This window comes from Papio anubis, chromosome 6 (genome assembly GCF_008728515.1).
Source record: "Papio anubis isolate 15944 chromosome 6, Panubis1.0, whole genome shotgun sequence".
Classification (NCBI taxonomy): domain Eukaryota; kingdom Metazoa; phylum Chordata; class Mammalia; order Primates; family Cercopithecidae; genus Papio; species Papio anubis.
The window spans coordinates 32,865,909-32,888,422 of NC_044981.1; the positions used below are offsets into that span (position 1 = coordinate 32,865,909).

Below are 22,514 nucleotides of genomic sequence, written 5' to 3' on the forward strand. Positions count from 1 at the left end.
TAGCCAAACAGAGAAATCTTCAAATAAAGACAAAAGGTTGTTGTATTGTCTTACCTGCACAGGCTGTTCCATTTAGTGATGGGGGGCCCTGAGGGTGGGCCCCCCATGGAGAAGGGTCAGAGAATCCCCAGCCAGGTGGGGTTCTGCTGGGGAGGTGTTTGGAGGAGGGAGAGGAATCTGCAGATCGCTGCCAGCTCACAAGGTGTCACTGGATGGGCGTGTGCCTGCCAAGGTTCATGGGCAGGGAGCTGCCTCACCCGGGCCCCCACATCTACCCTTTCCAGAGCTGCTCCAGCTTTGTACTCCTAGCATCCACTGCCCATACCTATCCTCCTGTCCAAACCCTGACTGAGATCTGAGGCCTTTCCAGGCCCAGGCCCAGGCCCAGCTGGGGACATACAAGCAAGTGGCTCCAGGGACTCAGTCAGGAGCAGGCCAGGCTGGCTGGAGACAAAACCAGTTCAGCAGAGCCTGGTTCTGGCCAGGGTCCCAGGCTCCCCCTGGCACTCCTCCCTCCAAGGGAGTGAGAGACAGCAGGGGCCCAGCGAGGCACAGGCCTGGGGCAGGGCCCCCTCCTCCCTGCAGTGCAAGCCCAGCTGACAGATGCCAAGGTGCTATTTGCTCACTGCTAGGAGCAAACTTTCTTCTGGACAACAAAATTGCTGAGGGCGGAAGGCAGCAGTACAGGGTAGCAATTAACCCTTGGTGGTCTGGGTGGTGCTGGCTCCCCTGCTGTTTCCTGGAAGCCAGGCCTCAGAGGATAAGGGTGAAAGAGGACCAAGGGTGCTGACCAGTCAGGAAGCCGGAGGGCTGGAGGGGCAGAGAGAGCCCTGTTCTTGTGGAAAGACAGGTATGAGTTACTCTGTCAATCAGCTGTGTGACCATCAGCAAGTCACTGCAGCACTCTGAGCCTCGGTTTCATCATCTGCAAAATGGGGGAGTAGCCCCTACTTCATAGTTTTGTTGGGAAGATAAATGACAAAGCACCTGGCACACAGTAGACCATAAGGACACTGAGCCGGATGATAAATGTGAGGGAAGTGGGAGGAAGCTGGATGAGTTGCTTTGCCCAGGAGAGTGGGTGGCGGGTCCTGGTCACCCCCAGCATGCCCACAGACACCAATGCACACCCTCTTCCATCACGCACGGGGGTCTCACACCCACTCACAGGAGCTCACATCTTCACAGACGGTACTGCTGAGGCCTTCAGGAAACAGAAACGGGAGCCGACCAACCTCTCTTCCACCCTGTTAGCTGCAAAGCCCTGCTCTGCAACAGAGCAAAAGGATGCGAAAGATACCTTCCCCATTCGGGTCCTGCATGAAGAACCTCTTTAGCACCAGCCTTACCACCCGCCTCTCAGCCCGAACAGGGATAGGGAAGATAAGGTGGCTGTTCTAGCCCCTCCTTGACTTTGAAGGCTCACTCTCTCTCTCCCAGAAGCATCTACCAGTCAATTATCCCTTTCCCTTTAGGCTCAGCCCAAAGCCGCCTCCTCCAGAAAGCCTCCCTTGACTACTCCAGGCCCTGTGACCACAACCACATTTGACCATTGATGACCTCGGGGCTGTGCCATTCACTGCGCAGACACTGGGGACATGTCAGTTCTCTAGTATCTTTATTATCCATTCCCGGGGGCACTCCTGGCTCCCTAACTCAGGGGTGCAGATGTCTCCCTGCACCATGCCAGGTGTGGTGAGGATTGGGAGGCAGGGGGATGGAGCAGAGAGAGCCCTGGACTGCCTGTGGCCTTCGCTGAGTCACTGCCCTTCTGTAGGCTCTGCTCTGGAAATGCTGGGGTCAGAGGCAGGTGGAGGGATCCTTTGTTGGGGAGCAGCCCTGGCTCCCTCTGTCCTCCAGGGGAGCAGCTGGGCCTGAGGAGGAAGCACCCCTGCCCTGGGGTCCCGAAGGCCCCAGAAGGCCCATCTCCCCCTGAGAGCAGCGGGCCGCCCCTCCCTGACCTTGGGCTCTGGAAGGTCAGAGCAGCAGAGCAGACTGCCCGTTTCCCCCAGCTCAGGGCCTGGCTGAGGCAGGACAGGCAGGAGGGAGGCCCCGGAGGGCGGGTTTTAGGCCCTGGGCCGGGCACTCAGATGGGGTGCACGAACTGGTAGACGAGGCGCTGGGAGATGTCTGGCTTCCGGATGATGCCCTTCTTGTAATACTGGCGGATGGAGCGGCTTAGCTTGTCATAGTTCATGGCGGGACGGTTCTTGCGGATGCCCCACAGCCGGGCCACCTGGGCTGAGTCCTCAATTTTGAAGATGCCTGGAAGAGTAGGAGGGCCCCGAGAGAGCCAGCGGTATGAGTGAGTCGGCAGGAAGGAGAAAGACGCAGACCACCAGGTCAGCCTCATGGCGAACCAAGAGACCCCGTGCAGAGGCCTCCTTCTGCTCGGGTGGGGCGGGGTGACCAGGGACCCGAATGCTTACTCCCAAGGTGCAGTTGCGGTTAGGGTTAAAGAGATGTGTGCAAAGCAGGTGCCACAGGCCCCAGTGAATGGCAGAGAATACTCTGGAGTCACAAACCTCCCGGCACAGGTGAGTCTGTGTACCTTAGTGGGTTCCCTGGGGCCCTGCAGGCCTGGCTCTTGCCAGCCCCTGCTCCTGTGTGGGGTTTGCATGCCCTAATCCAAAGTCCTGTGTGGCTCCCAGCAGTGCCCACAGCTCACTTGGCAAGAGCACTCCTCCCCCATTACAGGTGTCCCTGTAGTTCCCAAGCCTGAAACAACATCTTTGCTATTCCCAGGCAGTTTTGGCCTGCGCAGCCCTTTCTGGTGGGATTAATTAATACGAGACGGTGGAGGGAGAGTCGATTTGGAGCTTGTTCCAGGAGCTGTGCTGTACTAAGCTCCTAAGTGAGACAGAGTCTAGCAGGAGACAGATATGGACACAAATTGCACACAGACCCCCCAGGGCCATCTCATGAAAGCTGTGTATTTGGCATCCAGGACAAAGGTGGAGATCAGCTTCACCCCTCTGCCCGCCCCTGCCCCCATGCACAGTGCCTGGCAGGAGCCCCCACAACCTCCATGCTCACTGGCCCTGCAGTGCCCCTTGGGCACCCTGCTCACCCTTCTCCTTGTTGAGCCACCTAATGAAGCGGCCATAGCTGTGGGGCTTGAGTAGCAGCTCCTTGAGGAACTGCCACAGGTGGATGGGCTGCCCGGAGCATGACGAGTCCACCTCGCTGTCGGTCCAGCTCTCCTCACTGGTCGAGGCTGGGTGGCCAGGGAGGGGGGCAGTGAGTGGGAAGGGGAGGCCAGTCCCTGCTTCAGTGGCAGCCACCCCTCCACCCTACCCGAGCCCCCGCCCCCGCCCTGCCCCTGCCTGGCTCACCGCAGTAGTGAATCGCCCCAGGTGAAGTCCGCTCTTTCATCCAGGCCGCTGCAGGGCAAGGAGAGGGGGTTGGGGACCCAGGAGAGGTGGAGGAGGGGAGGCGTTTGGGTGGGACTGTGGGGCCACAGGAGCCCCTTTGTGGCTGGGGGTTGCCCCTGAGGCTCCCTGCCACAGTCCCTGCCTCCTGCCAACCTGGGGAGGCAAGCTGGTTACAAGAAGCTGCTTCCTGGAAGAAAATTCAGGATTTCAGAGCTGGGAGGGGCCGTAGAGGGCTTGCACGCATCCGCTTGTTCAGATGAGGACATCTGACATGAGGGCTTGCCGGGGCTGGGGCAGGGCACTCGTCTCTGACAGGGTCATATGAGTGGGCCCTGCTTCTTACTCCTTGACTCATCCAGCAGGCACTATCTCCTCCAAAGCACCCGGCCCTGTGCAGGCAGCAGTGGGTGCCCAGTGAGATTGAGACAATTTAGACACTCAGGGGCTGACACGCAGCCATTAGAAACTTAGGGCAGGCCGGGCGCGGAGGCTCACGCCTGTAGTCCCAGCACTTCAGGAGGCCGAGGTGGGTGGACTGCTCGAGCCCAGGAGTTTGAGACCAGCCTGGCCAACATGGTGAAAACCCGTCTCTACCAAAAAATACAAAAGTGAGCAGTGTGGTGGTGCACCTGTAGACTCAGCTACTCAGGAGATTGGGGTGGGAGGATCCAGTGAAACCAGGAAGTCGAGGCTACAGTGAGCTGTAACTGTGCCACTGTACTCCAGCCTGGGCAACAGAGTAAGACCCTGTCTCAAAAAACAAAAACTAAAATTAAAGCAGGGCCGCTGTGTACAGACTGACAGGGGCAATACCCAAGACATACTGTGGTGTGCAGAGCAGTATAATACTCTGCTACTATTTATGTCAAAAAAAAAAAAAAATAAGAAGAAGAAGAACTGCATATATGTGTATGTGCTTGAATATTCATAGACTTTCCCTGGAGAGATACTCAAGAAACTGGTAAGAGTGGTTGCCTCTAGGGAGGGGGTTGGAAGCTGGGGGTCAGGAGCAGGAGGGAGAAACTGTTTATGGTACACTAGTTTTCACTATAGTCTATTTTATAACATGCACGTTTATTACTTATTTAATAAAAAAACAAACAAACAAACAAAAACAAGGAAAAACAAAATTTTAAAAGGAAAAAGGACTTCCTAGTGTCCACGGTTGTCCCCAGCTCTGACATCCTGCATCCTCACAGTCTGACTTCTACCTTTTAACCTCCCAGGTGCTCTGTCCCAAAGCTCTGGGGCCTTGACCAGGACTGGGAGTGGGTTGGGGTGAAGAGTGCACTGGGATCCAGGAGGCAGCTGAAACTGGGGCTGAGATTCAGAGTGGAGTCCAGCTGGGGGCCAAGGGGCTGCTGCCCCAGCAGAGGGCAAACTCCTGGCCAGCATCCTGTCCCTGGCTTGGAGCCTGGGAGGGGCTGCTCCCACCCACGCCACATCCTACCTGACTTCCAGATGTCCAGGTGGGCGTGCAGCACATCCCCACCCAGGGGCGAGCGCTGGCGGAACTGCTCCTCCGACATGGCGCACAGCTCCTTGCCCGCCAGCTCCTGGAATGCCTTGCCCACGGGGGGCAGCCGGTATTGGTGTTCTGTCCACAGGAGCCACTTCTGCACATTGCCGGGACTCCAGTCCACGGGATCTGGGCAAGAGGCATCCCCTCAGCTCAGGGGCGGCCTGAGAGCACCACCCCAAATATGGCCCCCCCTGCTGTGATGGGGCACCCACGGGAACCTGTGGCCTGAGACCTTGTGCTCCTGGGGGTGGGGGTAGGTCAGCCCCTGAGGGCCCCTGTGGAAGTGGGTACCCAAGAAGAGAGTGGGGCGAGAGGAAGGAACCAGGGCCCTAAAAAATGAACTTGGTTCAGGGCAGGGTAACCTGGTGCATCTGTACTGCCCGCCTCACTCAGGCCTTGGGTCCTCCCAGATCCCTCCAGCCTCTCCAAAGGACCTTTCGAGGGAGCCCCAGCCCCGGAGGGACAGTGACACTCTACCGGAAACACCTGGGCTTCTCCCTCAGGTACTTCTTGCCTTTCCCAAACCCCTCAAGGAACCAGAGAAACACCTATCTGGGAATTAGTCTTAGAGCCCCACCATTCCCTCCAGCCCCTGTATCTTACAGATGAGGAAACTGAGGCACAGGGCACTCTATCCCCTTGTCCTCCACGGAATAAAGGGCTGGACGCACAGGAGCTGCTCCGTGCACGTGTTAAATAAGTAAATGGCAGGGCACAGGATGGTCATGGGGCAGCCACAGGCCCCAGAGGCCAGGAGGGGAGCCCTCGGCTAGGTCCTAGATATCCCCCTGGGGTGCTCCCCTGGGGTGAGCCTCATAGGCCTACAGGTGGGGGATAGGCTGGTGGGCATGGTCACAATAGGGCCTCCAAGTGAACACCATGGTCCAGCCAGTGTCCCAGCTGAGTGACCTGCAGGCTGGGCTGCCCCCACTTAATAAGCCCATTTTCCTCCCCGAGGTCAAAGCCATTTGTTCCTGTTCCCATTGTTCAGGGAGCAGGGCCCTCCCCTCCCTAGCCCTGTGGGTGGGGAGGAGGTCTGTGGGAGAACTCCTGGAGCCGGCCTGGCATGGGCATTGGGAAACTGGAGGACTGGGGCATCGGCAGGAGCAGCTTCAAATGAGGACATCAACGGGGCAGCTTTGGGGACAGGGGCCAGGCCTGAGGAATGTGTGAAGACCCCTGCTTCCCAGGGAAAGGTGCACAGAGTTGAGTGCTGCAATGTCAGGGCCTGAAGACCGAGAGACATGGGTCAGGCCTGCCTGAAGCTGGAGAGGTGACGGCAGGACAGAGGACTAGAGACTCAGCAGCCCCGCCGCCCACAGCATCAGCTCCATAATCACACCTTCCAGGTCTGGCTGATAGACACATGTATGCCAGGCCCTGGGAGGTCCCCTCCTCATCAGGGCCTTCCACCCCACCAGACCAGTGACACATTTCTCTATTTATTTGTGATCTATTTCCCTCACTATAATGTCAGCCCTACAAACACAGGGACTTTGTGTTCTGTTCACCACTCAATTCCCCAGTCCTAGAATAAGGCTTGACATATTAGGAACTGCTTTTTGGCCCAGAGAGGTAGCTCATGCCTGTAATCCCAGCACTTTGGGAGGTCAAGGCAGACAGATCACCTGAGGTCAGAAGTTTGAGACCAGCCTGGCCAACATGGTGATACCCCCGTCTCTACTAAAAATACAAAAATTAGCTGGGTGTGGTGGTGGGCACCTGTAATCCCAGCTACTCAGGAGGCTGAGGCAGGAGAATCGCTTGAACCCAGAGGCGGAGGTGGCAGTGAACTGAGATCACGCCACTGCACTCCAGCCTTGGTGATAGAGCGAGATCCTGTCAAAAAAAAAAAAAAGAGGCCGGGCGCGGTAGCTCAGGCCTGTAATCCCAGCACTCTGGGAGGCCGAGGTGGGCGGATCATGAGGTCAGGGGATGGAGACCATCCTGGCTAACACGGTGAAACCTCGTCTCTACTAAAAATACAAAAATTAACTGGGCGTGGTGGTGGGCGCCTGTAGTCCCAGCTATTCGGGAGGCTGAGGCAGGAGAACTGCATGAACCCCGGAGGCAGAGTTTGCAGTGAGCCGAGATTGCACCATTGCACTCCAGCCTGGGCGACAGAGCGAGACTCTGTCTCAGAAAGACGGAAGAAGGAAGAAGGAAGAAGGAGGAAGAAATGCTTCTTATTGAACAACTGTTTATTGAGCATCAATTATGTTCAAGGTGCTATCCTAGCATCTGGGGATGGAGTGATGAACAAAACACATGAAAATCCCTGCCTTTGTGGAGTGTACATTCCAGTAGAGGACACAGAGAGTGAGCGAGGTCAATAGATATGGTGCAGCACGACTGAGGAGAGTAAGTGCTATGAGAGGAAGCAGGTGGGAACAGGAGGTAGGGGTGTGGGCAGAAATTTTAGAAATTTTTCTTCTTTCTTTTCTCTTTTTTTTTTTCCATTTTTTGTTTGTTTTCTTTACCATGTCCTGGGCAGCAATTTTAATGGAGGGGTCAGGGAAGGCCTCAGGCGGATGGTGCCATCTGAGCCAAGACCTGAAGGAAGTGAGCCACGCAGATATTTGGGGGAAGAGCGTTCTAGGCTGAAGCAGCAGCAGCGTAGTGAGTGTTGTGGGAACAAAGAGGCCAGTGTGGCTGGAGCAGAGTGAATGAGGGGAGAGCAGAGTCCAAGAGGAGGTGGGGGGGGCACAGAGCTTGAATTCATATCATTCAGCACCTACAAGTGGGGACACTAGGCTGGCATGGTTGGGACACTAGAGATGGATAGAAACCTTCCCAGCCCTGGCTCACAGCTGACTGTGTGTAGAAGTGCCAGCATCCCTGAAGTTGCCCGTGGCTGGGCCAGAGGTGGCCAGAGTCCATCCAGCAGTACCCCGACCCACCCCAGCAACCTCAGCCTTGCCTGCCTAATTCTCCACGGAAGCCGGCACAGTGGAGAGGCGCTCACCTGGGCGTGAAAGCGGCACAGGAGAGGCTTCACCCGCGTGAAAGCGGGCACAGGGAGGGGGCTCACCTGCGGTGAAAGCGGGCACAGGGAGGGGCCTCACCTGCGGTGATGTTGAGCAGCTTGCAGGCCGTCTCGATGTCCTTGAGCACTTCGCCCACCACCATGGACTGCACCTGCTCCAGCGAGTGCTCCTCCAAAGTCAGCCCGCCGGGCGCCAAGTCCAGGCTGCCCCCTGGGGCTTGGCTGTCAATGACCGGGCACTGCTCAGGCTCCTCAGGTGGCTCCTCCCTACTGCTGGTCCCAGGCACCTTGGCTGCCCAGCTGCTGTCCTCGGAGTACAGCATGTCAAAGTAGGAGAGGTAGAAGGCGGACAGGCCCTGCTCGGGCGTGGCGGGTGGACTGGGACTCCAGTCCCGTCTCTCGAGACCCACTGCCCCCGCTGCCACCTTCTCCAAGCCTGTCCGCGACACTGTGTCGGGGGGCAGCAGGAGGTGGCTGGGGGACACGCTGCTCAGACCCGGGCTGGCGCTGCCCATGCCGCTGCTGTTCGGGCTGGCGGCTGTGTCTACGGAAATGAAAGAGGACTCAGGTTTGACGGCTTCTCCATCCCTGTGGGGGCCGCTAAGCTGGTTATGGGGATGAGGGGCCCTGTGGACAGTAGGCTGGGCCTGGGACAGAGTTCGGGGCTTCCGGGTCACTGGGCAGCCAGGACATGGTTGGGCAGACAGGCCTTCTGTCTGGGAAAGACAGCGAGGTAGGAGTGGGCGCAGGACTGGAAATGGATCGCTCCCTCGATCCCCAAGGAAGCCAGGCTGGCTGGGAACAGCAAAGCTCCACACATACTGTGCTTAAAACAGCCTTCTGAGGTTCCTGACCTCATTCAGCCCTCACAATGGAAGGCATGATTGCCCCATTTGGCAGATGAGCAAACTGAGGTGGGGACAAGGGGCCCTCAATGTCCACATCTTTCCTGCTGTAGCAAAGCTTGTTTTTCTTCTGCCCTTGACAAGGATAGGAGTGGAGGTGGCAGGCAGAGGCCACCATCCTAAAGGTGGCCATCATCTTCACCAGCAGGGGAAAGAAGAGAGGAACAAGGCGGGGGTGTGATGAGGTAGAAACCCTCCCACATGCCGGGCAGTTGGCCAGCCCTTGCCCTCCCACGGGGCTATCTGGGGGATCTAAGTAAACTCAGCACTCTCGAGGTGGCCTCTGAGCAAGAGCTCACGGGTGTGCGTCTCCCCATACCCCGGGTTGGTGCATGGTACCCACCTCCCCTTATCCTCCCTTGGAAGGTGCTGCCCCCAGGGCCCCTTCCAGCTCCCAGAGCCCTCTACTATCCCCGAAGCCTGGAGGAGCATGTGGCCACCCGGAGGCAGTGCCACATGCCAGGCTTTCCAGGGGGAGCAGCGGTGGTGGCGAGATGGGGCAGGGCTCCAGGAAACACCTAAAACCCTTAGCAACTCAGTCACCTGCTCCTCACTGCTGCCCCAAGGCCCTCCAGGGGGAACCATCTGGCCTCAACACAAGCAGTCAGAGGCCTTGCTCCCCACGGGTTCCCCAAGGGCTGCCCAAGCCCTTTTCCCTGAACCCCCATCAGAGTGCACAGTTTGGGTGAGAAGGGGGACTGGAGAGGTGCGCAAGCACTGATACCCCAGGATATTCTGGGATGGTAATGATGTGGGGACCTGAGACTTAAGAATACATCAAGACAGGCCCGGCGCAGTAGCTCACGCCTGTAAGCCCAGCAGTTTGGGAGGCAGAGGCGGGCGGATCACCTGAGGCCAGGAGTTTGAGACCAGCCTGGCCAACGTGGTGAAACCCCGTCCCTACTAAAAATACAAAAATTAGCTGGGCAGGTGGTGGGTGCCTGATTCTCCTGTCTCAGCTACTCCGGAGGCTTGAACGCAGGAGGTGGCTGCAGTAAGGCGAGATCGTGCCACTGCACTCCAGCCTGGGCGACAGAGCAAAACTCTGTCTCAACAACAACAACAACAACAACAACAACAACAACAAAACAAAGAATACATCAAGCCAGAGGCAGACGATTACCAGCAGATATACACTCCTAATAATACAGAGAACCAGTTAGGGAGGAGGAAAGGAGCAGATCAACCTGTTAAGGGCAAGTTAATTTGTGTCCTTTCTCAAGGGTTATTTATATTTTCAAGCGGTGGTTCCCAAAATGTGCTGTCTGGGCCAGCAGAACCAGCGCCACCTGGGAGCTTGCTAGAAACCTGGATTCTCAGGTACTTCAGAACCACTGAATCAGCAGCTCTGGGGGAGACTCCGCAGTCTGGTTTAACTGGCCTCTGGGTGATTCTCACGCATGTTCAAATTTAAGGATCTCTGCTTTAAAGGCAACTGGCCAGTGTCGGGGAAGGCTTTAATCAAAACACTGAAATCCTCTCTAACGGTGACATTTATGGTGCCCTACTGGGACAGCGGGCGGGGAAGGGGGCTCCCCGATCCATCTCCAGTTACCCTGTGGGACTGACCCGCACAGCCTCCGTATGCAGCTGGCATTTGCTTCTGCAGGTGGGACAAGGGAAAGAAGCCAGTTTGGAAGACACCTCCCCTTTGGTAGGGCCACAGCTAACCCATTTAATTTGACACAACTGAGAAAATGACATCCCTTCCCCCTGGATAGCATAGCTTGACGAATGGAGCCCGGGTAGAGTTTCAGCTCCCTCTGCCCACCCTCCTTGTACAGTGCAACCTTCCCAGTGTTACATGGCAGCCCTGCAGCTTCCTGTGGGGGAGAAAATGCCAGCAGGAGGGAAGGGTGTTCCCTTTGATTTCAACTCTCCCATTCAAGGGCTCCTTTAAGTGACAAGGAAGGAAAGGTCAGGGTGGGGTGGGGTGGGCAGAGACCGAGGCGGGGCTGGGGATGTGGGGGACAGAGGGCAGACCTGGAATCATGTCAAGTCCTTCTGTGCAAACACTCGTGTGTGCTGTGGGCTCACATTATTGACTCAGGCAGTGCCAACAGCTCACTCTGCCCCTGGGCCCCACCCTGGCCGGTGCCCATGCCCTACCCGCTAGGTGGCTCCACCCCTGGGGACTCCCCCCTGCAGCCCCCCACCCCTCCTTCATCACCCCCTGCCTGCCTCCCGCCCCGTCCACATCCCCAGAGCCCCCATGCCTGCCACGTTAGGACAGTCTCTGCCAACACCCTGGGCGCCATGCCAGGGAGACAGAAGCTTTTCCAAGAAGCAGAACTCGCTTCCCTTGCGGCCCTCCTGTTTGCTTGGCCTCAGCCACAGGTAGGACGGGAGGCAGCTTCTGTGTTTCAGGCATGGTTGTGTGAGGGGTCGGTGGGGATGAATGGGCAGGGCAGGTGGCAGCATTTGCCAGGAAGGGATATAATGACACATCTTTGACACATTTGCTGAGTGCGTGCGAAGCCCTCACATCCGTCCCCTCACCAGTAGAAAGGCAGCACAGGCCTTATTCTCTTTTATTTGAGACAGGATCTCGCTCTGCTGCCCAGGCTAGAATGCAGGGGTGCAATCATGGCTCACTGCAGCCTTGACCTCCTGGGCTCAAGTGATCCTCCTGTTTCAGCCTCCCAAGTAGCTGGGACTACAGGCGTGCGCCATCATGCCTGGCTAATTTTTTAAATCTGTTGTAGAGACATGGTCTCACTATGTTGCCCAGGCTGGTCTCGAACTCCTGGGCTCAAGGGATCCCCCCACTTCAGCCTCCCAAAGTGCTGGGACTACAGGCACAAGCTACCTCGTCTGGCCCAGCTCTTATTCTCATCCCTATTCTGCTAACGGGGAAGTCAAGGTGCAGAGAGGTAAATCCCCAAATCCAGGTCTTCTGACTCCTGGCTCAGGCTGCTTCCCCCTCTACACCCCACATTCCAGCTTGACCTTGCCCTGTACCTAAATGCCAAGGAATCTACTCCCCACCAAGCCTCAGTCCTAGCTCCAACACTTCCCTGATGAAAAATAAGTTAATGGTTAACTGTGTGGTCGGAGGAAAGGTTCGACTCTCCGCAGATTGGGGGTGGTGGGGAATGCTCCGTCCCCAGGGCAGCCCAGGCCTGGAGTAGGGGGGCTCAGTTTACTGGTCAGGGAGCCAGGGCTGGTGTGCCCAACCTACAACTAGGCATCTCCAGGTTCTGGGCTGGCCTCTGGAGGGAAGAGAGGACAGCATTGCGAGCCCCTGGCAGTGAGCACCAGTGCCATGTCCAGGGCTTTCACCCACATCACCCGCTTTCCTACCCACAGCCCCAGCGTGACATGGACTCCAGAGCCCTGCTTTATAGATGCTGACAGTGAGGCTCAGGGAGTCTGTGCAGCTTGCCCGGGGTTCTTCCTGACCAGGCGTGGGTTCTGCTCACTGGACCACACTCTCTCTGAGGCGCATGCTCTGGCCAGTCCCATCTTCCTAGGGGATCTGCCCACCTCCTGACTGGGTTCCTTGATGCTCTAAAGTCTGTCCCCAGCTCTTGGCTATTCATTCCACCCCACTGTTCACTTCCCTGCAGCACCCTTTCATCAGACCCCCCTGTGCTCAAGAACCTCGCATGGCTCCCCACTGCCTCCCCTGCCCCATCCCAGTGGCTGGTGCCCACCTCTGAGTCCACCTCCTACCTAGCCCAGATAATCAGAGCTGGAAGGGGCCATATATTATGTGATTGTTTCATAGAATGGGAACAAGGAAGCTCAGAGTGGGGAAGCGATTCATGTGCTTCTTAGCAGCAGGGTCCAGACCAGAACCAGGGATTGACATAGTGACCACAAATCCAAGCTCTAACGAGAATGGCATTTCATATCCGCCCCTGTGCTGTGGGCACAACATGGCTATTTTGTAAGACGCCCCTTCCTTCTCATCACAATTCATCCCAAAGCCCTCCTGTCCCAGCAAGCCCTTCCTAACAGCTCCTTCCTGCGACTTTCCAGGCTCACCTCATCTGTGCCATGCAATTCAGCCCAGGATTAAATCCATCAGTGACGGTCTGCCCATGGGGACACATGTGCACTGGAAAAGCTGAGGCTCAAAGAATGGCAGGGAGGTGCCCATAGTCACACAGCACAGCCAAGGCCAGACCAGAGGCCTCCTGACACTCAGGCCACTGCTCCGTAGGCCGAGGGTCCTGGGACGTGCCAGGCGTCTGCCATGTCCATGGTCCTCAGATGGCAGGCCCCAGCGTTCCTACAGCCTTGGCCTGCCAGCCCCATGGGCTGCCGTCTCCTGAGCGATGCCTCCAGCTCCCAAACCTCGAGTTGATCTCTTCTGGATTAAGCCACATGTCTGGATTAAGGCTCAGCGTGTCCTGGCTCCCTCCTGCTCCAGAGGCCCCAGATCCCACTCCAGACAAAGAAAGTTTGGTAACAGCTGGTGGAGGCCAAGGCCCAGAGACAGGAGCAGATTGGTGGGGTGGCGGCCAGGGGGATTAGCCACCTTGGGCCCCTTCTCTCAGCGCCTTCCATTCCCCCAGGAAGGAAGATTAAGGAAAGAGAGCAGAGGGACCCAAAATGAGAGATTTAGTGCAGCTTTTCCTGCCACTACCCTCTGCCTACTCTCACCCCTCAGGGCTAGGAATGTGCCCCTTGAACCCTTTGCCTCCCAGGTTTTCACTCCCACACCCCAAGTGGCACTAGCAAAAGATGCCCTCCCTGACAGCTCCCGAAACATGGTTTCCGGGAATGGAGTCACCTGGGAGGCCTTTGCTAAGGACCCAGGTTGCTGTGGGGGTTGGAGCCTGTCTTCCACATCCTGCTTGGTCCCAGCTCTCAGGCCCTACCTCCTGGCGGGGTGGTGTGGGGTAAATGTACCCTCGCCTCCACCTCAATCCTGAGACCCAATGCCAGCCCACCCAGAGCCCAGGACCCCGGCTTTAGTCCCCACTGAGAAGAGCGCTGAGGGAATGACAGAGATGGTCACTCTGGCCCTGGTGCTCAGCCCCCAGCCAGCGTCACTCCAGGAGGAAGAGGTCTGATGGGGAACAGACCTCCTCTGGCTTTCCCACGTGGCCTGCTGAGCTGGCTGTCAGCCCCTCCCTCCACCCATCCAAGCCTCTGGGCCCCCTTAAATGGGCTGGAGTCAGGGGCCATGGAGGTGGGGCCAGGACTTGACCAGGAGCCATGCAGAGTGGGCAGGGGCCACACGGGCCTTCCCCGGTCAGCACCTTGGAGAAGACCTGGGCTACCCAGGCCGCAGGAAGTCCCAGCCAAGGCCACGACCAGGCCCAGCCACAGCAGCATATCTGGCTTCTCTGAACCCCCTGACCCCTGCCCTACCCCATCCCCTCAGGGCCCCCGCCTCTCTCTTGCCCTGTCGTTCCTCCCACCCCTTCTCTCCTCCTCCAACCCTCCCATAGGGAGGACCTCGCCGCAACCTCGCCCTTCAAACTGCTCTTCAAACTAGCTGGACCCAAGAGAAGCGCCAGACCCCCTCCTCATGGCTCACCATTCACTGCCCAGAGCACCGCCTCTGCCCACTGGACAGACCACTCCTCTGCCCAGGAAGGGGGCCCAGGCTGCCACCTCTGGGCCAGCAGCTCCTGCCCTGTCAAGCACTGCATTGTGGCCATCTCCAAGCGCCTGCTTCCCCAGGGTCTCCCAGGGCAGAAGAAGGGAGCGGGGCGGTGGCTGAGTGAGAGAGACCTTGCTGTCTTGGACTCAGCATGAGAGTAGAGGAGGTGGGTTTCTTCTAGACCTCCTGGCTTTCCCCACCTCCTCTGGGCACAGGCCTGTCCAGGCCACCTGTCCCCCTAACTTTTGCAGGAGCCCTGATCTGTGTGAGTTTCACCTTGGGGAGCTAGCTAGTGGGCCCAGGAGTTGGGTTCTGTGGGGGGAAGTACAGGGGAGTGGGTGAGGCTTTGTGGGGTGGGAAGCTGGGGGCGGGGCCACGTGGCAGGAGGACGGGGCACAGGAAGCCAAAGTGGAGGGCCAGGGGACCCCAGTGGTTTTGCTCTTCCCACAGTTCCCACGGGCAACAGGAACACATCTGCATCGGTGAAGCCTCCCCTGTGCCGTGCTGCGTGGGCAGCCCGGGTGTCCACACACACCCTCACTGACACCACGTCCAGCGCTTTCTGGGACAGGAGGAAGGTCAAACTGAATAAACTGCTTTGCCAGGCCCTCCCAGCTGGGGCAGCCAGCATTATTCCCACTTGACGGACAAGGGCGCTGTGACCTGCTATGGGGCACCTGTCCATGCGTGAGCGAGCAGGGACTCGAACTCAAGACTCGGCTCCACCTTCCTTTCTGCTGGTGCTGACAGACCCGGCACCTTCTGGCTCCTAAGGTCGCCCCTGTTGACCATCCCCTTTGCCTCTGCTCAGGCCACCTGCCAACCCAGCCCCACAGCGGTCGCCTTGGTGGGGTGTGGGTGGCACAGGTGCCCGCAGCCTGGAGGTACAGAGGCCCAATGCAGCCCCAAGTGGACCATCGTGGCTGAGTTTGCTCCAAAGGGGGATGTGGACTGGAAAGAACTGAAGACCTCCACTTCAGGAGATTCGGTGACACCCAGCCCTATTCCCTCTGTAGGCGAGACCCTGGGTGAGTCCCTGGTCCCTTCAGCCCTCAGTCTCCTGCTCTGTAGGCCAAGTCATCTGTGAGGACTTTTCTAGCCCGGGCACCGTCTGGATTCTATGATCCATGAATCTTGCCATCAGCCTGGCTTTGGGGACTTAAAGAAGGATGGTGGGGACACAGAGGTGGACACCTGGGGCTCCCCTTGTAAGCAGAGGCATACTCCATTTACAGCCGACACTTTTGGCAGGATGAGGGGTGTGGCTGGGTGTCCCCCACTGTCCCTGGAGTTGGTGTCTGGAGGCTCTGAAAGACTCAGCCCACCCTTCCGAAGAAGCAGAGCCAGCTTCAGGCTGTCCTGCACCTCACGAGCTGCCGTCAGGCCTGGCTCCCACCCCAGCAGCAGCACCTCCCCGCCTCCTCCAGCCAGCAGGGACCCCGGCCCAGACAAACCTGGGGCTTGCAGTGAGTCGTGCTGATGGGGCGGGGACAGAACCCAGTTTCCCACCATAGCAAGTACAATTCTGCTCAACTTTCAGGGCTTTCCAGAAATTGCCATTCATGTCTTCCTTCAGCCCTGGTTGAGCCCATGTGTATGTAAACACATTTCACTTCTCAGCGCCCCAGTCAGGCCTCTTGGCCCCACCAAGGCTGCCACACCCCCACTACCTGCACATCCCCACTCCTCGAAGGGCCGGCCACAACACCTTCCCTCTTCCCTACCCTCCTCCAGCCCCGCATATGCCGTACCTCCCAGCTTGCCATCGGACAGGGGCCGTGAGGTTTCCTGGATCTCTTGCTCCCCACAGCCCTGCCCAGCCAGGCAGCCGGGTCATTGAGGGCATAAGAACACATGGATGTCACCAGAGCTCTGCTGCTCCTGCCTGAGGCACCTTGGCCAATCCTCTCGGCCTCAGCCTCTTCAACAGCGAAATGGGGACTCATAAAGACAGCTGTGTGTCTGGATTTTGAAGTCACCAGGCAGGACAGCGATGTGAGAAGGCTTCACCATCTCCCAAGAGGTGTGTGTCCACAGTGGTGACTGCTGTCTATCTTGTGTGTTTCTGCGGCCCCCTCCAGACCCAGCACAGGCTAGGGAAGGCAGAGGCCCTCCACACACCTGGTTGTTGATCAGTAAAATCTTGATGGGCTGAAGGGAAAAAACATTCCTGTGCCCTGATCCTCAGGCCCTGGAGCACACCTCCAGGCTTGGAGAGGGTTGTTAGGACAAAGTGAAGGACTCCAACATTACAGAAGAGAAAAGTCCAGAAAGAACTGTCCTGACAGGCTAAGAACAGAAATTGCTTCAAACAAGGTTGAGATGGGCGGGAGTGGGTTATTAAGGGGCTATCAGGACTGGTTCCCACCTGTGAAGTGTCAGCAGAGACACATCCCCCTTTTGTCCTGGCACAGAGGGTGGGGTGGGGCAGAAGGAGCCAGGTCCCAGCAGCCCTCAGAGCAACTTGCTACCCCAGCAGCAGAGAGGCCTGGGTCTTGCCCCAACCAGTCTCAGGTGCTGGAGCCCCGGGCTGGGCAGTCCCTCCAGCCACGTCTCCCCTGTGCCAGACCTAGAGGGAGAAGGAGGGGGGTCTTTATCCTGGTGGTGCCCCGTTATAATCCTGGGGAGGTCCTGGTCCCATCCGACCCCCAGCAGAGTCACACTAAGGTCCCTGGCTGGGGAGGAAGGATGAGCCTCTACCTCCCCAAGTCTGGAGGCCCCCTTCTACCCACCCCAACCCCAGCCGCTGAGAGGTGGGAGAGCAGAATCTGGCAGGGGGCGCCTCCCAGGCTGAAAACATGCAAACTAGCCAGCAGAAGGAGCTTGGCATTAAATGTCAGGAAGAGCCCAGGGCAACTCGGCTTGTGCAAAGTTTGCTTTGGGAAGAGTTGTTCCACCTGACAGGCCACTCGCTTGGCTGGGGGCACAGGGTGGGGCATGAACGGGGTGGGGGTGGGGACGAGGAGAGGGTCCCAGCCCAGGTTTGATCCCTGACTGCTCTCTAGCTCTGGGGCTGGGGCCAGTGACTCGGCCCCCTCTGAGGCTCAGTTGTCTTGTCTGTTAAATGGGGTGTCAAGAGCATGTCTTAAAGGGGTTGTGGAGATTGAGATGGAGGGTGAATGGAAATCATTTATGATGGGCTGAGCGTATGTGAGGGGGGCCCTGGGCGCAGGTGAGGGGATCAGCTGGAGAAGAGGAAACAGAGGGAATGGGGTGAGGAAACTGGGGAGCAAAGGAAGAAGCAGGAAGTGATGGAGAGTAGAGGGGGTGGGCCAGAGGGTGGAGTCCGGGGGGAGCTGAGGATGGTGATGAGAGAGGCTGGGGCCCTGTCCTGCTCTCTAGCCCAGTCCAGGCAGCTGCAGGCTTCACCCACCCTCCCTGCCCTCTAGGAGGAGCCAGAACCAAGAATTCTTGCCCCACCCATTTCCCCCACCGCCCAATGCCCAGGAGACAGGCTGGCAAATCCAACTCCTACACAGCCTTCAAGGTCCTGCTCCAGGCTGTCTCCTCCATGAAGCCTGCTTTAATAGACAATAGCCTTGTCTAACCTTCTTGTTTCACAGACAAGGTGTTGCAAGTACAGTGAGGAAAAGTGACCCACCCATGGTCCCACATGGCGGGACCTCACCTGTTTCTTCTTGCCCTCCACCTAGAGGGTCTTTGTCCCCCTGTCAGCCTAAATTAACTTCCCCAGGTTACACTCAGGCTGCAACAAGTCATTTAGCACAAAACTGCTCTAATGGTTTCAGGGCTATTCACTTCATACTTGCAACGACCTCAGTGGTAAAAAGTGGGTTCTCCCGGTTTTTGCTCCTGCCAGCATCACACTTTCTGAGCATTGACTGAGCACTACTGAGTGCAGCCCTATTCCCTCAGACTTGGTTGACAGAGAAGTCCGACTAATTCAGAGGGTCCTTGTGAAAACCGAAGTGTTTTACAGCTGACAGTGTGCAATAAGCAAGTCTGGTAGTTTTCAGCTCTGGATCCCCCTCATGGGGCCTCGCTCAGAGGAAATGTTTGAACATGCACTGTCAGCCTCTCAAAGGCGAGGGTGGGTCCCCTACGCAGTGAGACCACCTCCTCCACACAGCCCCACCTGCCTGGGAGCTCCAAGGATGCCCCCCACCATTTGTTTGTGAATTTGGGGTGGTGGGAATCCAAGTTGGGGGTCCTTGGCTCTGGCCCTTCTTGCAGGTGGGTGGAGTGAAGCTCAGCCCAGCTGGCCTGGCTGAACCATGTCCTGGGCCTACCTGCCTGGTGGGGCGTCTCCTCCCCATCCCTGCCCACCAGCTTGGGCCTGGGGCAGCCTGGACGCCTGTTTGCTTTGTTACTCAGCTGAGCAGCTGGTGATGGGGAGATGGAGCTTTATTGGGGAGGTTGGGGCAGGAAATGAGGCAAGTCCCAGCCCTGGCTGAGGAGGAGGAGAAAGCCCATGGCCATCATAAAGGACACAGGCTACGCGGGGCTCATGGCCTGGGTGTGGGCTGCTGGGTGGCCCCAGCTGATAGGTGAGGTGAGGGATCTGGGTCTGCCCATCCCCAACATGCATTCACACACACACACACACACACACACATATGCACATGCACACACACGCACATGCGCACACACACCTTGGCCAGCCTCGGGGGCACCCAGTCGCCCCAGCCCTTCAGCTTGCCACTCTGTCATCCCACCACCCACTTCCTCTCTCTACTGCAGGAATCTGGCAAATTTTATAAATGAGCACCTTCGAGGGACCGCTACTGTTGCTTTCCTTGTGTGCCAAGACCGGGACCCAAGGCTCTCAGCTTCCCCCGGTGTCCAAGGGCTCAGACGGTGTGCTCGGCGGTGACCCCCGCCCCGTTTCCTGTGCCCGTCTCTGCCCAGCCTAGCTCCTGGACTCTGGACCTGTCTCCCCTGCCCCGACCTGGACCCGGCCTTAGCCTCAGCGCTGACCCATCAGGCTCCAGCAAGCCCCTGCCCACTGGTGGCCTGGCACCAGGAAGACCCTTCCCTCAGCAGGGCAGCTGGGCTGGCAGCAGCAGGAAAGCCGCTTGTGTTTTGCCAGCCAAGCAGAACCGGCTGGGTCTCAGGGGCTGCGGCTCTGCATTTGCATAGCGGCCTCCCCTCAAGCTGGGCACACTGGGCTCAGTGTGGGGTACCCCAGGCCTTGCCAGGCAAGGGGGCTCACCCAGCATGTAGAGTTGGCCCAGGGAAGCAGTCTGGGGAGCATGAGAAGGGGGCAGGGAATTCTGAGGGTAAAGGGACCCAGGTCACAGTGTCACTGATGACAGGGAGATGAGCTCTGAGCTGGCAAAGTGCGCCCCCTCCAAGTCCTGCCTGCAGTCACCCACCCCTAAGGTGGCAGGGAAAGACCCCATGCCAGGGTACCCACACCTCCCGTCAGACTCACCTGTTAGCTGCCTGGTGCCCAGGGAGCTGTCTGCTGCAGTGCCAACTTCAGGGACTGGGAAGAGGTGTGGGCAGCTGAGGCCACTGGTGTGTCTCAGCCAGGCATCTGGGGGGCCAGCGGAACCAGGGGCCAGCAGGGCTGGTGGCAGAGGCAGCACTCAGATTGGCCACTGAGGGCCTGGCCACCCTTAAAGGGTGGCACTCTGAGGTCTCAGGGCTGCGTGCCTGTAGAGAGTCCCCTACTCCTAGCCCAGGGCTGCCTGCTGGCACGGTGGCAAGGCCAACCTGAGGGGTTTGCAGGGGGCTGGCAGCAGGCTTGGAGGACTGGGTCTGTGGGGCAGTGTGGACGCGGCACAGTGCAGGAATGTGCTGGGAGGAAGTCAGACAGCCGCGAGATGAAGAGTTGGCCAGGGCCTGATTTCCCATTATAAGTAATCCTTCCTTATTTACCTGAACAAATACACTCCTTGCTTACCTCAGACCACAGGCAGGCTCCCGGTTAACCCTTGCAGGTCTCCCCCTCCTTGCTGGGGGATTCATGCCCTGACAGCCAGCGGACTCATTCATTCACTTGCTCTTTCACTCGTTCATTGGTTGCTGCATAGCCACTCAGCTCATATTATGTGCAAGGTGCCGGAGATACGTCAAGTGGGTCCAGGGCTGGAGTTCTAAGATGGATCAGCTGAGGGCCAGGGACAGAGAAGCGAACAGCAGTGGAGATTCAGAGCCACCCATGCCCTGATGGAGGGCTGAGGGGACTCTGAGGGTGGGCACCAACCAGGGAAATCAGTGAGGGCTTCCTGGAGGAGGTACTGTCTGGCTACTCAGGCCAGGGATGGAGAGAGCTTCAGAGAACCCTGGGGAGGGGTCCCGAGGCTTGTGGGCCAACCATGACCTGGTGGGAACTGTGTTCTCCATGCCCCACAGGGTCCTCATGCAGACCTATCACACAGTGGTGGTGAGGAAGGACTCCTAGCTCGCTTTCCGAGGCCCACAGTGGGGGGCCAGCCAGCAGCAACTTACTCTCCCACCGCCCCAAAGGGTGATGGCAGGGACGCCACGCAGGACAGAGGTACCCACCACCAAGTGCTTGCTGCCCTAGCCCCTCCACCTCCCTGAGCCCAGCAGGGGCCACACATTCCAGCTTTTGGCTTCTTCCATGTCCTGCCAGGTGGGCTGAGGGCTGTCCCTGGAGGGTGGGCCTTCCTTTCTCCAAATCATCTCAGAAGGGCTCCATGTACCTGCTACCTCCATTCTGACAGGGGAGAAAGTTCTAGATAATGCTGATTCTTCTCTTGTTTCAGGAGTAACTGTGTAACTGCCCACAGCATGAGGATTCTGGGGCTGCAGGGGATCCCAAGGCCTTTAGAACTAGCCCCTCACCTTCACCAATATCCACATTCTCCAACGTAAGGTTGCACTTTGCACCCCCAGGGTGCCCTGTACTTGGCTGTTATCGTCACTGGCACCTTGGTTGAGGATCAGTTATCAGTCACTCCCCAGAGAAGTCTGAGGCAGGACGGAGTGGAGGAAGGGGAGGTAAGACAAGGTCCTGAAATGGTACACTCGACCATTCCTAATCCCCAGTGGTCCAGCCCTCCAGGGTCAATAAAGAAAGACACGCTATGTTTCCAGGCGGACCTCCTTCCCCTAGAGTGCGTTTTTGTGCCTGCTTCTCTGCCGGCCAGGCCTCCCTCCTCCCTCTTCTCACAGAAGCCTGGCTTATATCACAGCATTCTGATGCATTAATAATAATGGCCACTGCTTAACAGGCACCTACTGTATGCCTGGCACTGTTTGGTACTCATGAGATGCTAAGCTGTTAATCAGACTATAAGCACTATAATGTGCGTAAGTACGATGAATACCTAATTAAATGTTTATTGAGGCCGGGCGCAGTGGCTCATGCCTGTAATCCTAACACTTTGGGAGGCCAAGGCGGGCAGATCACTTGAGATCAGGAGTTCAAAACCAGCCTGTCCAACGTGGTGAAACTCCGTCTCTACTAAACATACAAAAAAATTAGCTGGGCGTGGTGGTGGGTGCCTGTAATCCCAGCTACTTGGGAGGCTGAAGCAGGAGAATCGCTTGAACCCAGCAGGCAGAGGTTGCAGTGAGCCAAGATCGTGCCACTGTACTCCAGTCTGGGCAACACAGCAAAGCTCAAAAAAAAAAAAAATTGTTTATTGAGTGGATAAGGTGTCAGACATAGCTGTCCATTCTCCCCTTTTCCTCAGTAAACAAGGCTTGATTTTTATTTTGTATTTTATTTATTTTTGTAGAGACAGGGTCTCCCTATGTTGCCCAGGCTGGTCTCAAACTCCTGGCCTCAAGCAATCCTTGTACCTTGGCCTCCTAAAGTGCTGGAATTACAAGCATGAGCCACTGTACCTGGCCAAGGCCTGGTTTTTAACTGGGCACAAGCCTGCCTAGAATTAAGACTATCCCAGCCTCCCTTGCAGCTAGATGTGACTATATGACCAAGCAGAATGTTATGTGCCAAGATTTCTAGGAATCTTTCTTAAAAGTAAGCTGGCATGTACCATTTACTCCATTCTTATTTATCTTTCCTCTGTCTTGCTAGGTGGAATGCAGCTGTGATAGCTGGCATTCTGGCTGCCCATCTTAGACCATGAGGACAAGATAGTAGAGCAGCGAGCTAGAAGGAGCCTGGGCCTCTCAGGATTATGTAAAACCTCCATACCAGCTGCAGACTGCCTGCCTCAGGACTTTTATGAGATAAATGGACTTTTCACTTTTATTAAGTGGGAAT

The 22,514-nt window shown here is 57.4% G+C and overlaps 1 protein-coding gene across 1 annotated transcript; it reads right to left on the reverse strand.

Annotated features, from left to right (window-relative positions):
• Nucleotides 1–1,601: 1,601 nt before the first annotated feature.
• Nucleotides 1,602–21,695, reverse strand: SPDEF (SAM pointed domain containing ETS transcription factor). Its single transcript, XM_003897474.5, has 6 exons — nucleotides 19,743–21,695; nucleotides 7,962–8,426; nucleotides 4,825–5,022; nucleotides 3,336–3,383; nucleotides 3,071–3,217; nucleotides 1,602–2,265 (listed from the first exon to the last, which is right to left on the reverse strand). The coding sequence occupies exons 2-6, from the start codon at nucleotides 8,395–8,397 to the stop codon at nucleotides 2,087–2,089; spliced, it is 1,008 nt and encodes a 335-aa protein (XP_003897523.1). The 5' UTR covers nucleotides 8,398–8,426; nucleotides 19,743–21,695; the 3' UTR covers nucleotides 1,602–2,086.
• Between the last annotated feature and the right edge of the window lie 819 nt (nucleotides 21,696–22,514).